This window comes from Melanaphis sacchari, unplaced genomic scaffold, assembly GCF_002803265.2.
Source record: "Melanaphis sacchari strain LSU unplaced genomic scaffold, SCAv2.0 Contig113_pilon_pilon, whole genome shotgun sequence".
Classification (NCBI taxonomy): domain Eukaryota; kingdom Metazoa; phylum Arthropoda; class Insecta; order Hemiptera; family Aphididae; genus Melanaphis; species Melanaphis sacchari.
The window spans coordinates 651,973-672,458 of NW_020270439.1; the positions used below are offsets into that span (position 1 = coordinate 651,973).

Genomic DNA, 20,486 nt, shown 5'->3' on the forward strand with positions numbered 1-20,486 from the left:
AATGAGTTAAAAACCATAAGGGTCACGACTCGAGGATCTATCTGGCATTTGCTCTTCATAATTTTGCGTACCCCTAAAATATTGTCTAAACTTCACCTATGTAGGCAAGTTCTAAACACCTAAAGGCTAAAATACAGCTTCTAAAATATAAGTGGAGATTTGATACCGATATTTTTAGAGTAGCTACTAGCTACAATAATCATAACATAAAACTATTCCTATTATTTTATTAAAATACCAAGGTATTTCATAGAAAAATATCGAATACTTACGTTTAAGATTCATTGGATGGTTTAATTGCGAGGTGGTATGAGTTCCAATTTTTAAGTAAGGTTTTACCAATATATTTTTAGATTCCAATCCATTTCATTTCATCAACATTATGTTCGTGACATTAGGACCTTTATTTACGGTTTAGAATATATTATTTAATATATCTTGAAATTTAAACTGTACTATAGTCTATAATAATGTATTAAAATGATTTTTCAATTGTCCATAAAAGGCAGACGGTACGCTGGCATGTTTAAAGAGATTGGAAGCGGCTATTTTCTATCTTTGTCTAACACGCGTATAACATAGGATTATTATAATCTATCTATTCTTATAAACACACATTTCTCGATGGATAACCATAGTTACGGCATTTTTAGTTTTTACTTGAAAAAAACGTGTAAAACTGTAATGTTAAACGTAATACAGAATAATCTCATTTTATTTTTTTTTCTATTTACGGCATTCTTCCTTAGGACGGCAGTATAGATGTAATCTATTTCCGTTTTTTCAAAGTACCGATTAATATATTGAAGCGATAAGAATTATGAAAACAGATATGAATTTATTGTCAAGTCTACTTTAGATCGACTTCCTCACATTTTTGATTTTAACTTCTCCAAAAATTGAAATATGTCATTTTTTTATTACTCTTTTTTAATACATCATTTTCAGGATTTTGGGAGGATAATATAAAAAATGTGAGAAATTAATGGATCTAGAGTAGACTTGACGAAAAATTCAATCTGTTTTCATAATTCTTATCACTTCATTATATCAATCTGTACGTTCGAAATTCGAAATAGAATACGTCTATAATCCTATGTCACTCGTGTGTTAAACAAAGACAGACAATCGCTGAATCGCCGCTTCCAATCCCCTTAATTGTAATTGATATCAACTACCTACATACTATAAAGTTGATTAACTATAATAATTAATTTGATCAGTGATCAAATTGTAAGCGACTTAAATGTATTTATTAATATGTTTAACTAATTATAAATATTTTAATTTTAAATAGTAGATATAAATAACATATACAATACACGTTTATGGAGGTGCACTTCAAATGAAATAGCTCCTGCCTTCAATTTAAATACTAAGTCGAGTAGTTTCATAGTTTCAGATTCTTAATACTTCTGTTGTTCTTAGAATAAGTTGTCCAGCATAATTGAATAGTCAATGAATTGACATAGTTATTTTGTAACGTCTAGTATTTGCGAGCAGATTTTTTAATTTTTTCTGTTGAGTGTTGGCTGTTATTATAGGTACTACTACACTAGACTACCAGACAGCATCATATTACAGTGTAAATTGTATTGTAGTGTTAAACAATTGTACGAGATTGAGAACTTAATTCTTGTTGTAAGACGAGAATTCAGTTCTAATCTCAAGTTTAGAGCACTATTGATAAAAATATTTTGCCTATATAAAACAATAGAACAGTAACTACCTTTATAGTTTGGCATCTAAGAATTTGTTAGTCATATCAAAGAAAAATATTAATAGGCAATTCAGGACTGGAAGATAAAGCTATTTAAAAGTGACAAATGACTGAATTGAATTATAAAAATAATCTATGTATTTTTTTTACTTTGACATAATTATAATTTAGTAGATTTTTACTTACTTTTTTGGTAAAAATTATTATTTTCTAGGATATTTCCATAAGTAGTTTGTGGAAAAAGTCCATAAAAATAAAACATTTAAAAAAAAAAAACACATTTATGAAAATGTAATGGCAAACAACAAATATAATTTCAATTGTATTGATAAAGACCATAAGATTTCAAAAAAGGTGATTAAAAGCAGTTCTATTTCAAAAAGTAACATATTTTCAGCCCTGTAAATTTTTAACAACTAAATTTCTATAAGATGATGTTATACTGATGAATACATAAATATTATTAGCATTACCAGTCATTTGTATATCCTTTAAAAACCCTATAGTTTTGGTCAGTAGATCAAAATAGTTTGATTGGTTTTGTATCAAATAAATAAATTATGCACAATTATTGTGATGAATTTCATACCAAGTACTAAAACCAATAATTTTTTCAGTTCTAATGTGATGATTGATAATTATTTTTTATTGAATACCTAGTTAGTTTTAATACAATAAATAAAAAATAATATTAACCATCTATAACAACTCTTGAGTAAAATAAAAATAAAGGAGAATTCATTATTACCAATGAATTAAATCATTATGTTTAAACATGTAAATATACACAGTGTATTTAAAATATATGTACACCAAATTTATTTTCTTATTTGTTGACTTTTAACATAATACTAATAACAGGCACTGATGTATGTAATATTATATATATATATATATATGTATGTATATATAATATACATATACATATATATTCAAATACCATTTATTATAATATTAAATAATCATTTTAAATGTGCTCAATGGTTTTGGTTCTACATCAATTGTTTGAAACATTCACTGATACAGCACAAATTATATCATGCATAGTAACATTAAAAAAAAAAAATATACTTATAAGTTAAGTCTGGGTCTAAAAATTACTTAAATTGTAAGTTTAACTTAAAATACGAATCACGTCAGACATATAAAAAAAAAGGAAAATAGGTTTTTCAAAAGAGAGACAATGAAACACTGCAAGACTTACAGTTGAATATGAAAAATAATGAGGGATCTAAAGAACACAACGTATTTGAAAGGAGTGATAAAATGTAATGTTACACACACCCAACTGCAGCAGCTGCTGCCGCGGCGGTACTCTTTTTCTTCAAAACTATGTCCTTGATGTTCAGGTGTACTTTTTCTTTGCGCTGTGGCGGCACCGACTGCAAGCAAAACCGCTTAAATGCTTCTAATTCTCGTTCATCATCATCCATCTCTCCATCCTCCAGGTCTATGTCTTTTGGCTCGAACACGCTTTCTGCAAACGGCCACAAACACACTCATTTTTGGAGATTTACTTTCTCGATCTTAATTGTATGTATATATATATAAGAAACCTAATCATTTGTTATTTTAATGAGTCTTGCTGATTTTAAAAGTTAGATTTATATTTTAAAAAAAGTTGTAGTTGTGCTTGTATCATACATTCATGATATGAAATCTACCATTTTAATTTATTTGTTACAAGTTTCGCAAAAAGAATAATACCATTGGCAGGAACTGATAGAAAATGTTACATTCTTTGATTTGTACAAGCTAACGATCGAGAAAGCACGGTCCAAATTAATTTGGAATTAACTTAATAGACCCCACACAAGCAATGTGCTTTATGAAATTATACAAAAATAATATATTTATAATAATATATAAATATCAACACGTGCGAGTGTGAAATCCAAAACCATCAAGCAAATTATATTGTATAAAAGGATTGTTTTTTTTTCTTTATTCATATTTATATATATATATTTTTAATAGCTGTTAATTATTTTATAGGAAAATGCTTGTAAGTAAAAAAAAAAAGCCTATTAAGAAATAAATAGTAAGAATACTTTAAATAAATATATATAATTGTCAACAATTATTTTCACAAAATGAATAAAAAAAAACAAAAGAAAAACTCAACTCGTATCTTTGATACAAACAAAATAAAAGCAGACCTCTAGAGCTACCTAAAGAATAATGATTTTTGTTTGTTTATGTAACAATTACTAAACATAAAAAAAAAATAAACAAAAAATGTATAAAATAAAAAACAAAATAAAATCATATTTTGAAAATTGGACTTTTAAAAAATACTATTATTTGTGATTTAAGTACAACAAAAATATAATTTTATAATTATTTTTCTGTCCAATGTTCAAACTTCAAACACTGTGAAATAAAAATAGTATAAATTGTCATAACTGATAGAAAAATTACACAAATTATCTAAATACAACTTTGTATAAAAAAATTATTTAATTGTTTAAGCAAATCAAAACACGAGTAAAAGCCAAAGAAATATTAATTTAAAAAATAATAATAAAGCTGCAAAAACAAGCATGCAACAAGTTTGAATCTTCATTAACAAGACTAAAATTGCCATCACCATAAGAAAGCAGCCTATTTTAAGTATCAAGTATTTACATTTCATTGGACGCATAATTTGTACTATTAGTTAATAACTTAAAATTATATAGGTATTATCACATAAACGAGGTAGATATTATACAATTTTATAGTAGATATTTATTCTCAGTATTAAATAATTTAGTTGTTAGTGGACATTCTATTTTATCAATTGTAACATTATGTATTAATTTAAATACATTTTAATGCTAATAATGTTTTTAGTTTAATGTAGCAGTGATAGATATTTTTGTTAAATTAAAAAGCTATTTTGTATTTTTAAACATTGTAAACACAATATTTAACAAATAATAAATTATTATACATTCATCACATAGATTGGAATTTAAAAAGTAAATGCCACATTTCATTATTATGGTATCAGTTTCATATTACTGTTTAGTGTTTAAAATAGTTTATATTTATTTTATAACCGAACTGTTTATATAAAATAATTTAAATGGGAGGCAAATAAATTATGAATTAAAAATGATGTAACATTTAAAAATATTATTTGTAAATTTTTCAGGAGAAAACTTAATGAAAACATGAAAATGATTTCTATACATTAAATGTATTATTTAATAGGTCAATCCCAATATAGATGATTTATAAGATTTAAGCTTTCAGTTAATAAAAGGAAATAATAATTCAAATTTTGAATAAAAAAATTTAAAAAATGTTTAAATAAATTGTCAGATCCTTCAAAATAATAATGTCAGGCCAATGGAGAATTTTAAACTCCATTAATATTAAATAAGAGGTATTTTTAATAACATGTGTAAATCAATTATTATAATAATTGAATAAATAGAATCAGATTTTTAATTTAAAATTTAAATAATTAATAAAAATTATATTTTAATAAGTACTTCAGTGCTCAAAATTTCTAAGGAATTGTTACTTTAAAATTGCCATTGTCATTTTATATAATTATTGTAATTTTAAAGTTAAGAAATAACATCAATAAATTTCTTTACAAAATAGGTTAAAAAAATATTTTGGGTGATAATTTTGTTTTATACAAGTGTAATTTACTTTATAGTCATATTAATTAAAAAATTTAAAAAAGCTAATTGCTTATATTTACATAGGAAATAAAAATATGATTAAAGGATTTTTCATTTACAGGAAATTAAGGAAGACATCAGCAAAGCTCACCCTCAACATCCGTTTGTTTGGAGCCGCCCTTAACCCGACGGCGACGACGTCTTCGCTTACCAGACGGATTAGCGTTGTCGTCGTCGCCACCGTTAACTTGTAAGTCTTTATTTTCTGTCAAAATGGCATCATCATTGCGCTGGTACAGTGGATTTCTTATAGTAACCATACCACCATGCCTTTGAATAATCACTGGCAACGGCATAGTTCGTGGTGTGTTAGTTGGTATTTGTCCAGCGATGGTCTTACCTTCTTCACTACATGGATCTCTTGTTGATGATTTTTGAGTTATTGTAAAACCTGGTTGAATATTTTCTGAGTTGGTGTCATCTGAAGTACCTCCATTGATTTTCTTACGACGTCTATGACGTTTACTTGCTGCACCACTCCATTCTACAAGTAAATTTATGTTTTGTATTATTATTTATAGTTTAATCAAAAATAAGTATCCAATAAAAAATTATTTATAAAAGATAAAATATTTTTAGTTTTTACATTAGAAACATTAATATAAGAAAATAAAAATTATAGATAAATTAAACAAAATAATTAATTTTGAATTCAAACCAAATAATATGACTATGGTTCATAAGTCAAAAAATATATCATTATCATTGAATATTATCTGTCTATTTTTTTAAATTACATAAATAAATTTATATAACATAAACTAAATGTCAGAAATTATTTTACATTAGCTATAAATTAACAGATTGTACTAGATTATTAAAGCTTTTAACTCAATAAATGATCTGCATAGAGAAACTCAAAAGTAATGCGGACATTTAAAAATATTACTTGACATTATTTTTAATACTATACACTACAACTGTTTATAATACACATATGTTCAGAGGAAATAAAATAATAACTACATAACTTAGAAATTAAATAGTAGATTTTTTTTATTAAATAATTACCAGTTGATCCTTCATAATCATAACCATCAGTCTTAACAACTACAACATTATTTTGAGCATTTTGCTGCATAGTAAAAGGTGTCATAGCAGCAGGAGTGGCAAATGGAAATTGTTGCGATGTTGGTGCAGGTTTAGGCTAAAACATAAAAAAATATTAAATATAACATTAAAATAAAAGTTCAATAACATGTGTTAGGTATATGATTGTATGAACAACACTAACTATAAAAGTTACCTTTTCAGCCGACTGTTGAATGTCTCTTGGTGGTTTATAATCAGAAGGGTCAAGTTTAGTAATAGTAATTCCAGGTGGTAACTGTAATTTATCAATATCAATAGGAGCTGATGATGAAGATATTTTATTAACAGCTTCATTTATTTGTATAGCAGTTGGACTTGTAAGTGGCATTGGCTGTGATGGTGGTGGTAGAGGGCGTGTGAATACTTGATTATTATTACTTCGTTTTATTAACACTGTGTTAGGTTTTTGTTGAACAGAATTTGAAGTATTTGGTACTGGTATAATGTTAACATCTGGCGAACAATACCATTTCATATTTGTTGGTAACTTTGGTGCATTTTTATTAGTAATCAAGACACTTTCTACTGGTTTTGAATTAAGTTGAGTTTCAAGTTGTTTAGGTTCAGGTTCAGTTTGTTTCTTTTTACGATTTCTACTTCTTTTTTTAATGGGTTTTTCTTCTATTTTATTTTGAGGTTGTTTACTTTTATCACATAATCTCTGAATTGCTTTAATAGCTAAAAAATAAAAATGATACAACATATAAGTTTTATTTTATAAATAATAAATAAACACCCCGAGAAGAAAAATGAAAATTTACTAAGAACATACACTATGGAAATACAATCTTTATTATGGTATTATGAAAAAAGAATATTACAAATTAAATAAATATAACAATAAAATCATTGAAAAATAAAACAAGAAATCTTGCTCCTGCTGAATAGTATGTTTAAATGTACTTTTTATAAAGTATGTCACTGTAATGAACATTTTGAATTTGAATAAGTTATTAAACAAAAAGCAATGCTGAAAATTAAAGTACTTGTCTCTAATCAGTCTCAATTCTAAGTTTCTTTTGGAATAACAACAAAAAATAAAACAATTTAATCGAAAACTGGTATTGCATAAAAATTTCCTTCTACAGTCCTCTGAAGATTTTTCTCAATCATTAGAAAACGTACTTGGAAACTACTCAAGAGAATTAACTCCTTGATACTAATTTCTATTTTTCTAATTAGAAACATATTATTTTATGTACTAAAACATGACATATACACAAAAAACACATACTGTGACATTTTTCTCTAATCAGAATCTAGGATCTTTTTTTTTTTTTTTAAAGTCTTGTGGCCGAAATAACGAATAACTAACTGATATTTCAGTTGTTCAAAAAAATAAAAAATATAGAAGAAATTATTAAAAATATTCTTACCTTCATTGTCATATAAAGTGCACAAAACATCATCTTCAACTGCTCCTCTAAAAGTAATGGTTACTTTAGAACTATCTGAATCTCTCTTTATTGTTACCATTTTTGCACCCTCCACGTCATCTTTTTTACATTTTTCATCTATTTTAGTTGATATATTTTCTTTATTACCATTTCCCTGAGATTGCTTGTTTTTCTTTTTAGAAGATTGAGTATTTTGCTGTACTTGCTGCTTGGTTATTTGCTGAGTCTTAGAATTAGTAACTTGTTTTTGCTGCTGACTTTGTTTTTGCTGTTTGTTTTGATTTTTTCCTTTTTTCTTTTCTTTTTTTAATGCTTCCTCACGCTTCAGTCTTTCTATTTCTTGTTTTTTATGTTCTTCTTCAATCCTCTTACGTTCAGCCTCTTCTTCTTCTCTTTTTATTCTCTCCATTTCCTCCTAATTAAAAAAAAAAGAATTGAATTAAACACAGTTATTTATTTATTCAATATATTTTAAAATTATACTTTTTTTTCTCTACGTCTAGCTTTTTTTGCCGCTCTTTTTTCATTAATTGCTTTATTTCCTTCAATGAAATTGACTATTTCATCAATTGGCTTTTCAGATAATTCTTTAATAAAGTTTTCGGGAATATTTTCATTATTATATTTCATTTTTTCATTTATAACTTTGGTTACAATTAATGGCTCTACTTTTTGTTGTTGAACTCCACTACCAGCACCTAAACATAAAATAAATTAAATGTATAATTAGAAAATAATTAGTTAAAATTTTAAATATTGGTAACATTAAATAATTTAAAAAAAATATATAAAAATATATCAAATGTTAAATTTAAATTATAAGGTGATGTTTAATAGCAAGACTCAAACAAGTGTCGAGTTATATATATATGCAGGATGTTTCATGGTGAACTGACAATTGCCATAGCTTTTGTTCTATTGAAGATTTTTAACATTTTTTTTTAAATTGTCATTCATCATTTGCGCTTTATACACGTGTACCACTCGGTCTATTATTTTATACACTGTTCTATCAAGTTCAATCGTATTTCTAACAAACTAAACGATTCTATACTAACAGATAACCTGTTAAATTTTTTAACATAAGAATAATATATATTGACTTAAATTTCAAGTATTATTAACAATTTTTTTAGGACTACTTTCTAGTTTAAGTGATTTTGATAAGTTGGTTCATACATTTTTAATCACTTTTATACAACAGTACACAACTAAATATTATTTATAGAAATAAATATACATAACTATATATATATATATATATTAGATTTTTATTTAAATCTAAATATCTAAGAATAAAATAATATAACTTAATATAAAAATAATAAATGCTTAAAATTATTTAATAACTTAAACTAACATAATTCTACTCACCAGTTTTATCAGCTACTGTTTGAGGAAGATGTTTAGGTGGATGAACAGGAAGTGGTCTATGCACATTAGGTTCTTTTTGTTTTTGTTTGATTGTTTCATTAGTTTGTTTGGCTTTTTTTAACAAATAAAGATTTCTCAATCGGTCTCTCATTTCTTGATAATTACGACTAACTGGTGCAACAGAAGGCTAAAAATTGTTTTAAAATAATTCACTATCAACTAAATATGTAGATACTAATATATCAGAACATTTTGATTCTTTTATAAAAATAACTTATTATTTCAAAAAATATTAATGTTCTTGGAATATTTTTTTTTACATGTTATCAATGCCAAAATACATTATTAATTCCTTATACTAAAGCAGAATATTTTAAAGAATACAGTGTGTTTTTAAAAAGTATTTTAAGTTTAAATAATGTAACAACAGGGGTACTATAAATGATATTGGTCAATTACTCCACCAATCAAAACTTATATTCTTATAACCTATTCTTAATTAACTGTTCATCCTATATTAAATTTTTATAAATAGATACTCCAAATAATATTTTGAATCAGAAGAATAATAAAATTGTAAGAGGTCATTCAAAAAGAAAAACTTTCAAAAAATTTGAAAAAAAAAAATTATTTAGTAAGTAACTACTCTAAAGTAAAAAAAGAATATTTCAAAAAATGTTAAAATATTATAGATATAATTACATCATTCAAATACTTACAACTCCATGGCCAAAAACTTCACAATAACAACAGTCACATTGCCTTGGACTTGAAGAAGAACGCTCAGAGCAGCTATCATCTTGACTTGATCGACCTGAACTACATTCTGATGTTTCATCGTGGTGATGCATACGTTTTACATGTTCAGTATGTTTATGACATGAATGACCATGCACTGGACGATTGTTGGATTTAACTGTTGGCTCTGTAGGTTTATTTACTTGTGGATATGGATATCGTCTTTTAGGTAACTGTTCTATTTCTACTTTACATGTTACATTTCTGTCTATATTTGATGGACATTTTACATTAACCACCGGTTTAGACTTGATTTGAGCATCTGAATTAAGTACCTTGAAAAAATATCAATGTTTTTACTTAAATACAATAAAAAAAATCAAACAAAATCTGAAACATATTTAAAATTGTAATTATATTAACATCACAAATTTCTGTCTAAAATTTGAATATTAGTTAATATTTTACATAGCAGAACACTGTTTTTTTATAAACCTAACACATAAAATGAAAAAAAAAAAACAATGGCATCTACCTTGTGTTGCAATAATGTTTAAAACGTTTCTTTATCTACTCAAATATGTAAATTGTTAAAAAAAATTTACATTTATAATTTTAACAAAATAAATTATAACACATATTCAAATATTTAATAGGTACTAAAACCAATTTCAACACAAATAAATTATTTAGATAAATAGTTTAACTTCATTAAAAAATATATACACGGTTGAAAAAAATTATTTTTTACCTTTTTCCCAAGATTTTTAGTAATATTTGCTGTTAATACTGGCTTTTCATCTTCATCAGTAAATGTTTCGCCACTATAAAAACATAGCATTTTTTCTTTCATATTAGAATAGGAAAAAGTAATTGAATTGATTTCTTCAGTTTCTTGTAAATTAGTAAATTTTACATGATGCACATACTGATCAAAATCCACTGAAGAATTTTTTCGAGTTTCCACCTATATTTAAAAAATTGAAATATTACAATTTTTAATGTAAAATAAAACTAATTAATTAATTAATTACAGTGTGTATGCAATCACAAAAATTAGAAACACCGTCATCTTCTATATCTTCACAATTGTCATTATCTACTCTTTCTCTAAAAATAAAAAATAAATTATTATTATTATTATTTTAAACACAAAAATACAACTTAGTTAAAACTAACTGATACTCAGGAGCTGGTGATTGAGGTGGAGTTGGGATGGTAAGATCTATTACAAAATCATCATTTGGTGGCAGTGATGAAGAAAACAATTCATTTTCTTCTTTTAACATAGTTTCTTTATATTTTTTAGCACCCATAGCCCAAACTTCATTACATCTATTCATTTAAATAAGTATTAAATATTTTAGTTTAGATTTCATTTATTGTTTTATAAAATGATTACTTTATATTATGAATACATGTCCTTGCTTCAGCCCATTCTGATATATTAAGTTTTACCTCTTTTACAAATTTTGTATAATCATGAATTAAACTAGCACTCAATAACGACTTTGACAATATTGGTATTGATAAAATCTGTAAAAAAGAAAAATTGAATATCATTTTAATAAATTTAAATCAACTATAAATTTTAAAACATACTTGTTCTATAAATGTAGTTACAAGATGATATATAGTTCTATCAGCATAAAGTCGACTGTGATACAAATATTGATTCATCATTCGCCACGATAAATTAAATTTTGATAAATGATATTCTTCAATAGGTTTAATAACCTCTTTTAAATGATCAGTAGCAGCCATTAATCTTCGATAGCTGTCTAATAAACCTATAGACATACAAAAACTGTAAATAAAAATTAATAAAATAATTAAAATAACTTACAAAATACAAAGACTTGAGGCATTTCTGGCGTTTCTTTATTCTTTTTTTCTAGTATTTGCACTTGCCTAGACCTGGCTTCTAATACAAATTCCATGACGAGGTTTTCTACATTTTGAAATACATGATAAGAATCACAACTTTTAGATCTAGAAAATTAAGTATGATAATTTATTACTTTTTTAACATTATATTTTTATAAATAAATAAATTTTACTCATAAGCGGCTTCTTTAAATATATTATGGGGTGGATAGCGTTCAACTTCAACACCATCCATAGCCATTCGGTATACTGTACGAATGTATGACATAAGAGAATTCCATTTTGTTTCCCATTTTTGCACTTCATTTGCTTCACTAGAGGTAAAAAACAATTATATAAGTAACATGTAACATATAAGAATATAAATTTATTGTATTACTTTAATTCTTTGTTTCTAATAAATTCACGTAATTTAATGCACTCCTTGTCTTTTTGATTTAAAAGGTTTAAACAATGTTTTTCAAGCTGAAACAACCCAAATACATAAATTAATAATATACTAAAATTAAATTAAAGTACTTTGTAAATTTATAGATACAAATTATGTTTTTATATAAATTAATGTATTTAACCTTAATTAAACACATAATGTAAAATCATTTTAAAAATACCTAACTATTATTGAATTATAAATAATAACTATAAAATATAAATTTGTATATCTAATAAGTTTTGAACCATTCACCACCATCAATCGCCATATTTTCAGATATTTCAGTATTGAAAGATACGTATATACTAATTAATAAGCAATAAAACTAAAAAATTATTAAAAACAATATTTAAAAATATTTTATTTTTATTATTTTGAAACTAAAATTTTGAAAAAAAATATGTTCATAAAAATGAATAATTCATAATTATCATTAAAAACAATTAAACGAATACATTTTTTTTTTTTGTAATTATACTATACATAATATCACTACCGTTACTTTATTTTAATTTGGTAAATGAAGAAAAATCTATTTTAGTTTTAATGCTCTCAAAAGATGTTAGATGCGAGTTCCTCTTCTTGGTTATTTTAAGTATACTAGCTATTTTATTACTATTAATTTATGGCCTTTTTTTTAAAAAAATAATATTTTTAATGATATAGAAATAAACCAAATTTCTAATAAAAATGTCTTTAAATTGAATACTAAAATTAATATTTTTAAATTTTAGAATTCAACTCCCTTCTCATACCAATCCCCTCATTTCAAACCTTGCTACTCTCGCAATTCCTGGGAACCCTCCCAGGAGGCTCAGAAGGAAATGGTGTAGAGATCTTCTCAATGAGTAATTAAGTATAGCAAAATACTTAAAAAAAAAAAATCAAGTAAAGGCAGTTTTACCACTGGGTGACTCCTCCCATCAAACTTTCATGTATTTTATTTCTATTATCTCATATTCTTATTGTTCCTAAGGAACAGATTGTATATAACTTTTAAAAAATAAAAATAAATAAAAAAATTTAGAATAAAAAATGTCTTGTAATTAGATATATGAGCATTAATTGTACCATGCTTTTGAGAAAACGTGTTACGGTTTACATAAGTATAAGGAGAAAAACATATGAAATTTATGAAATTGTAATAGCACAACATTAATTGGTATGTCTAAAATATATATAAATATGTTTGTTGTATACTTTATAAAAAGCAGTTATGTTTAATGTGTAAATGCTATTATGGACCATACTAATAAGATAAAACAGTTACAAGCTTAAATAGTTTTGCACTTTTAATAAATAAAATGTATGTATAGGAACCAATGAACTACAAATCTAATACAAGTCTATACTGTTGTAATTCAGTAAGTTTAACATTGAGAATTTAAATTTTAATCAATAGTAGAAACATAATGCTTGAACAGTTCATCTTCATAAGACATTCATATAATTTAAAAATACGTTTATGTATCAGTACTATTCCACACAAAAATATAATTCAACAACATAAAACTAATTAATGTAAAAATTAGAAACTTTTGTAAATTACAAGCACAGTGCAAAACCAATGGTAACGTCAACAACAGTATTTCATATCGTCACCCGGTCAGACCGTCTTATGCCGAACAATACCTACAAAAACGGAAGATTGCACAAAAAATAAAACTTGAACAGTCGCCGATCAAAGAATTAATCATCAGTACTCAACGCCGGTATGTGGCACATGGATAGCTCGTCAACAAATATTGTCGCTAACCAGACGAGACAAGAGCAGATCGCAACTCAATAGAGTCGTCCTGACAAACGACAAACCACATTATTGCGAGAACGCTTCGTACCTGTTCGCGTCGTTTATCCTCATTTTCGTGGTTAAAAACGGCCGTGTCGTCGTTGGCACTGCCGACGCCGATTCCGCCGCCGTCGATGCTGATGCCGCCGCCGCCGCCGCTGCCGTCGCTGCCACCGTTGTAGTCGCCACAATTGTTGTGTTGCGCCGCCGATTGACAAACGGCTGCTTGCGGACCGTTGGCACCGTCGGTCGCGTTCACCGCAACGGTAATGCTCATGGTTTTCACTAATTTTAAGGGAAAAAAAACTATATCTCTTGTAACGAAAAAAGGATTCTCGTATGCGCGCGCGCGTATGTGTGCGAGCTGTGAGTATATGTGTGGTGGTCGGTGGATATGTATATGATGATGATATCGTGTCTCGGGGACACACGGGGTAAATGGACGCGATCGGTCACGCACGCACAACAACAACGCGTCGCACGCCTGATAACAGAGACAGAATTATAACGAGCGGATGGCGTCTGCGGCAGTGTGGTGGCGGAGCGTAGTAGTGGTATTGTTGTTGGAACAACATCACGACGACGACTCCTCCTCCTCCTCCACAACATCATAACGACGGTGCTGCACCAACGACGGCGGTGATATTGTGCATTTGTGCGCCCAGCGGCGGCGTCGTCATAGTGCAGGGGCAGACGGTTCGCCTTCGCTGTGTAGTGTGTACGTACTGACGTCTGACATTGTAAACTGTAAACACTAAATTGCAATGGCTAGTGGCTACTATGTTAGTGTTCTTGTTTAATGTCTATGCAAGCTGCTGGCATCGAGCGCTTGACTTGATAGTTGATATTCGTTGTGATGCAACAATTCACGGTTTATTTTATTACGAGAGAATACAACAAAACAAACCGGTCAAAGAAATAATAATTTTAATATTATGTCGTCGGTGACATTAATGTTTACTGTACAAAAATCTATCGGTTTAATAATTTTCGATTGCGACGCGATTAAACGTTACAGTTATGCTTAAGTCTGTCGCGTTGATTTTGCATAAACCAGTTGATATGGAATAAGTTACGAATTTACGATAGTTTTTTTTCATGTTATCGTTCGTTCACTTTTGAAAGTTGCACGCAAATTATTCGACCGTCGGTAGTCGGCTAGACGACAATTGAACTCCTTAATTTGTTAAAATTAATTAGCATTCCCGTGATTTAGTTATTACTACCTACGCAAAAGTCTAAAATCGAAATAACAATAATTTATATCATGTAAAAATAAAATAAAGGTCCTATGCAACGCCACGAATTACATGGTATATAGTATATACTATAGACATATTAAAAATGTAATTATTAATTTATCGTTAAATATTATACAACACATGTTCGTACTTCGTAGTTCTATTTCTATAGTTCCATACCCTTATGGCATACACAAGTAGTCACGGGACACTGATCACCTTTTGTTCCAAAGTCAATTTGTTCAGATTGAATTATTATCTAAAATATACATTTTTTAAGGAATATTTATCCTAAACACCAATTGTTCCACAATAATCCATGTCGCTAGCATGGGTAAAGATACACTTTGAATAGTATCTATAACCTTCGTAATAACTCATTACTCATTAGCCAGTAGCCAATACTTATTTGTTCTTTGTTCCTAACTCCAGAAGCATAACTATAAATTAGAGTCCCGGGGAAGTATCAAGTGTTGGTCCCCATCTATTTATGCTATTAAAATTCTTCAATTTTTTAAATTAAAAAAAAAAAAAAAACAGTAGTTTGTATAATTAAAGTTTATTTAATTTATGCAATTTTACATTATTCCTACTATATCTTACAGAACTTTCATACATTTATAACTTCTAAGTTATATTGATAAAATAAAGTTAAATGAACTCTTTGATTATTTTTTTTTTTTTGTCTATATGTACATATTATATGTATATATATTTAAATTTATAATAAACGTACTTAATAGTCCAGCCCGGGCCACACTTTTATATGAAAAATTATATGTTTTACACTCTTTTAGTCTCTATAACAGTATGACATGAATTTTAAAACAAAATTCAAACTTTTGAATACACAAATTGTATTGTAGGTTGAGAGGGGCCTGAGGCCTTACCGTGCGTACGATCATGTATAGTTACGCCTTTTGATCTAAATGATCATCTTAGGTTTATATTAATAAATTTCTATAAATGATAATATCTATAGTTTCAACAAAACATATTTTTTCTAAAAATGTGATAATGTAAGGAAATAGTGTTATGTAGATAGTGATTACTAAAAGAAGTATCTTTTTGGAACAAGTAATAATTGGAAGATGTTTTTATGAAAACGAAGAATTTTGAATAATTATATTAATTTGAAAACAAAAACCTTAAAAAAAATAATGTTTTGAACAAATATCGTGCTATAAAGTGTAACTAGGTAAATAACTAAGACTTATTAATATTTACTCACCAAAATCAAAACTATAAAAAATGTTTTTAGTTTTTATACAGATCTTAAAACTCTTTCGTGGTTTAGAAACAAATCATAGATAATATTATTAACTATATGTAAATTCATTAAAAAATATATAGGAAAGGACCTGAGTGACTGCTCTGTTAAAGAAATGTCGAGTGTAACTATCTTGCCATTAAAGAATAAATTACCATATAATCAGGCCAATCAGGGCCGTCCTTTGAGGGGTCGTGGGGGGGTTCTAACCCCCTAATTTAACTAATTTATGATTTTTCAATAATTAGTCGGCAAATTTGACACCTAGTTAAAGTGGTCGGCAATTCAGTATCGTCAGAATTTAGATAGTATTTTACTATTTACAAGAAATGTTTGTATAAATCGACGACGACAATTTTATTAGAATACACCGAATTCTATAAATAGACAAGTTTTCTTCTATCAGACCCGTTAACTTATTCTTGGTATTATACAATATTAATTTATTATTTTTGCAATCGATAGTTGTCGTCTACTCGACTATTTACTATTCAGTATTCATCTTAGGCAGAGGTTCCCAAACTATGAGTTGGCGATCATATTTTTAGTGGGTTGCAGCCGTTGCAGGTCGCATTATATTTTTAAATAAAGCATTTTTTTAGATATTGATTCAATTTATTGTGGGTCGCCAAAATTTAAATAATTTCCAAAATGTGTCGTGCCATAAAAAGTTTTGGAAACCGCTGGTCTAAGGTAAATGGTAACATCGTTTGACGTTTGTAGCTTTTAAACATGAACACTTTTCTATAATTTTTATATTAAGTGAATTTTTTTTTTCGTATCAACATTAATCAATTTATCAAAAGACAATTTGAAAGGTTGTATTGAAAAAAATTAAGCATTATTCCTAATGTTTTCTTATCTTCTTGAAAAGGAAAACATTTCACTCGATGCCATTAAAAGTTATCTGGTGTTATTTCCTTTTGATACTGAAGAATCAAAATGCAAAGACATAGATGCTGTTTAAGCAAAGATGGAAATATTAATTGGAATGTGCAATGTTGTAATACAAATACATTTGATAGATTAAATCTGAAGAAATGAAAATACATTTTACCATGGACTAATAAAATCTGTAAATTAGCCTTAACTGCATCAGTAAGTGTCGCAATAAATAAAAGATCATTGAGAAAAAATTGTCTATTTGATATTTAAAATATCTATTTTTTTATAGATTAGAAATTTAGAATAACTACATAAGTAATTATAAAGAACCTTTCTATTCAATTTTTAAGCCCTTATAGCTATAAAAATTAAACAGTCAATTTTTAAAATTACAAAATAATTTGCATAGTTTCGAAATTTGAACTTTAAAGTTTAAATACTTATAAAAAAGCTAATATATCTTTGATATCCTTTCTAAACAGATTTCCTCACTAATAGTTGAAAAATGCAGAACAAGAGCACGTTATCAAAGCACACGATTTCCCATGCATAAAAGGCGCATACCTATAACAAATTATCTAGATAACTGATTGAAAAAAATGCTTGGCAAATATAAAACAGACGTATACGAATAAAAACTGACCAAACTTTCTTCTAGACAGAACCTTGTGGAGTAAACAAAAAATTACTTTAGTATAAATTTTCATCGACCTCATAAAAGAAATTTAATAATTTTTTTGCTTACAAGACTGAAGTTTATAAAGTCTATCGTCATGAAATATTTCACCACATTAAATTATATTTACACCTGAACAAATAGATACATAGGTCGTATCGCGTATAGCACACTATTGGGGTGGTTTATGTCGACTACTAAGTTGTCTTATCCATTAGTGAAAATTCATTAAACGCTCCATTTAAATTAAAAAATCATTATGCCTGTGTGGCTGTGTGGTACATCAAATGGTGAATTAAAGTTAGCCAGAATTAATCAATCTACACAACGTTTACTCTACGTAAATCAGGATAGCTCAACTGTTACTCTGAAGTCTGAATAATATCCAATACAGTTAAGTAACTAAGACTCAACCTAGGCGTTGGCACTATGCCTACTGCCTATATAGTATTCATGAATGAATGGAGCCCGTGAAATGTTCAATAATAATTAAATTTAATTGAAAAATTATTTTATTAATATAAAAATGTATTTTTATTTATTATGTTTATTGTTTATGTACCTATAAATAGAATAAAAATAATACTTGTTGGATAGTAACAACAATAAAAAAATTGTAAATGTATAGATTAAGTAAATAGACCGATTACGCTGATGTAATACCTTACAATTACAGCGATAATATACCTAATATTACGATAATTTCGTATTAGGTATTAGGTTTAAACTTTTGTTATCAGCTTATTTTGTTGTTTTTTCTTTTTTTGGAAATTTTGTTGTTTTTATTGCAAATTTAGCGATATTTAAGGTAATATTATAGCACATATTTATGCAATTTTAAGTGCTATAAAATCATAACTCTAATTATTATTATCATTATTCTTAATTTAAATAATTTTTAATATTATAGTAAATTACTTTCTACCGATATTTTAATCTTTTCACTTTTTGTCGAAGAGTCAGAAAACTTGAACCTACTATACTACTTAAATTTTTTAGTTATCATATCATAAATAATTTTAAAAGACTGAATGATTTATGTGAATATGTGATGATTAGGTTACATATATTTACAGGTAAGTATTAATAGTATTTCGAATAATTGGTTATATATTGATAAGTTCAATTCATAACTTTATGATAAAACTTTCGTATTTGGACTTTGAAGTAAAATTTTCATATTAATATTATAGACGTAAAAATTTATAAATTTAATACTTATTTTTTAGATATGTATCACCAATTAATTAATTTCTCCACAATATGGCAAAATTGCCTAGAGGAGCATCAAATAACTTTATCCAGGCCTGACTTTAATTTTAACTTTATGAATATATTAAATGTATTTTAGCTACCATTATAGTCTAGAGATCATAACAAATCTGGATTAAAATTATTGTGGGCCCTAGATACAGATAGTTAAGAGACCTTCTCTTTGAGAAAGAATGTGTTGAATTTCATTGTTAAGCTTTTTAAAATGAAAATATTTTTAATGTATAAATCAAATCTAAACTTTTATATAAATAATTTTCTTATATACATTATATTTTACTTATTGTGCTAATATGTATATTAACTTATAATAATAATAATAATAAATAAATAAATTAAAAAAATATGACAAAAAAGTTGTTGCCACACATTTTTGTTGGCCCTAGGCACAGTGCCTTTAGTGCCTAATGGCTAATATGGCCCTGGATCATAATCAAGATTCTCTTTACATACCTACAAGCCACCTCCACATTTATGTAACCTAGTATCTGGTACAGGTGTTGAAGAATAAAATGAATTAAGCGTTTATTCACTTTGGTTTACCATCCCTCTTTGACAGGGAAAGATTTATTTTAAATATGTATATTACCAGTCTAAAGTCCTCAAAGGGTGACCAATTAAATATATATATATATTATATGTATTATTGGCTACTATAATTATGCTATACTTAACAAATATAATACAATATACCTAACTTAGTTAAAAATTAACACAATGTTCCATGTAATACCTATTTAGATTATAAACTGGAAATTGCAAATACAATAAGTTCTTAAATATCTATGTATTTAGGTATAGGTTGATAACTAATTTAAATTTGTGATTCAATCTGCAATAGTAACTCTAAAAGCATCTTGGTAAATATTCTTTATAATTCTTAATTTTTTATTTATACCTATGTATAGTTATTACTCATTACAATAATTTACAAATAAAAACAATAGGTACAATTATTGTAATTGATATATTATATGATAATCAGTATATAGATATCATTTATCTTGTGTAATTTTTTAAGATTACAAAAGA

General features: G+C 26.8%; 1 protein-coding gene across 3 annotated transcripts; it reads right to left on the bottom strand.

Moving 5' to 3' along the window:
* Positions 1-2,628: 2,628 nt before the first annotated feature.
* On the bottom strand, positions 2,629-14,654 carry LOC112603895. Of its 3 annotated transcripts, none has more exons than XM_025352706.1 (17): positions 14,160-14,654; positions 12,268-12,353; positions 12,062-12,202; positions 11,848-11,993; positions 11,604-11,791; positions 11,404-11,537; positions 11,181-11,336; positions 11,036-11,111; positions 10,753-10,968; positions 9,983-10,336; positions 9,264-9,450; positions 8,373-8,587; positions 7,869-8,304; positions 6,647-7,170; positions 6,412-6,547; positions 5,741-5,884; positions 2,629-3,197 (listed from the first exon to the last, which is right to left on the bottom strand). In XM_025352706.1, exons 1-17 carry the CDS (start codon positions 14,385-14,387, stop codon positions 2,995-2,997), a joined length of 3,570 nt encoding a protein of 1,189 aa, XP_025208491.1. In that variant the 5' UTR covers positions 14,388-14,654; the 3' UTR covers positions 2,629-2,994. The 3 variants fall into 3 exon arrangements, with proteins under 3 accessions (XP_025208491.1, XP_025208489.1, XP_025208490.1); XM_025352704.1 differs by having other exon boundaries at positions 5,492-5,884; positions 14,160-14,387; XM_025352705.1 differs by lacking the exon at positions 2,629-3,197 and adding an exon at positions 4,008-4,093 and having other exon boundaries at positions 5,492-5,884.
* Positions 14,655-20,486: the final 5,832 nt, after the last annotated feature.

Excerpts from the sequence above, each read along its gene's own strand:
- LOC112603895 (XM_025352704.1), bottom strand. The coding sequence starts at position 14,387 with ATGAGCATTACCGTTGCGGTGAACGCGACCGACGGTGCCAACGGTCCG. Across the intron at positions 11,792-11,847 it reads GCCTCAAGTCTTTGTATTTT|GTTTATTAGACAGCTATCGA; the intron begins GTAAGTTATTTT and ends GTATGTCTATAG. Across the intron at positions 7,171-7,868 it reads CACTTTATATGACAATGAAG|CTATTAAAGCAATTCAGAGA; the intron begins GTAAGAATATTT and ends TTTATTTTTTAG.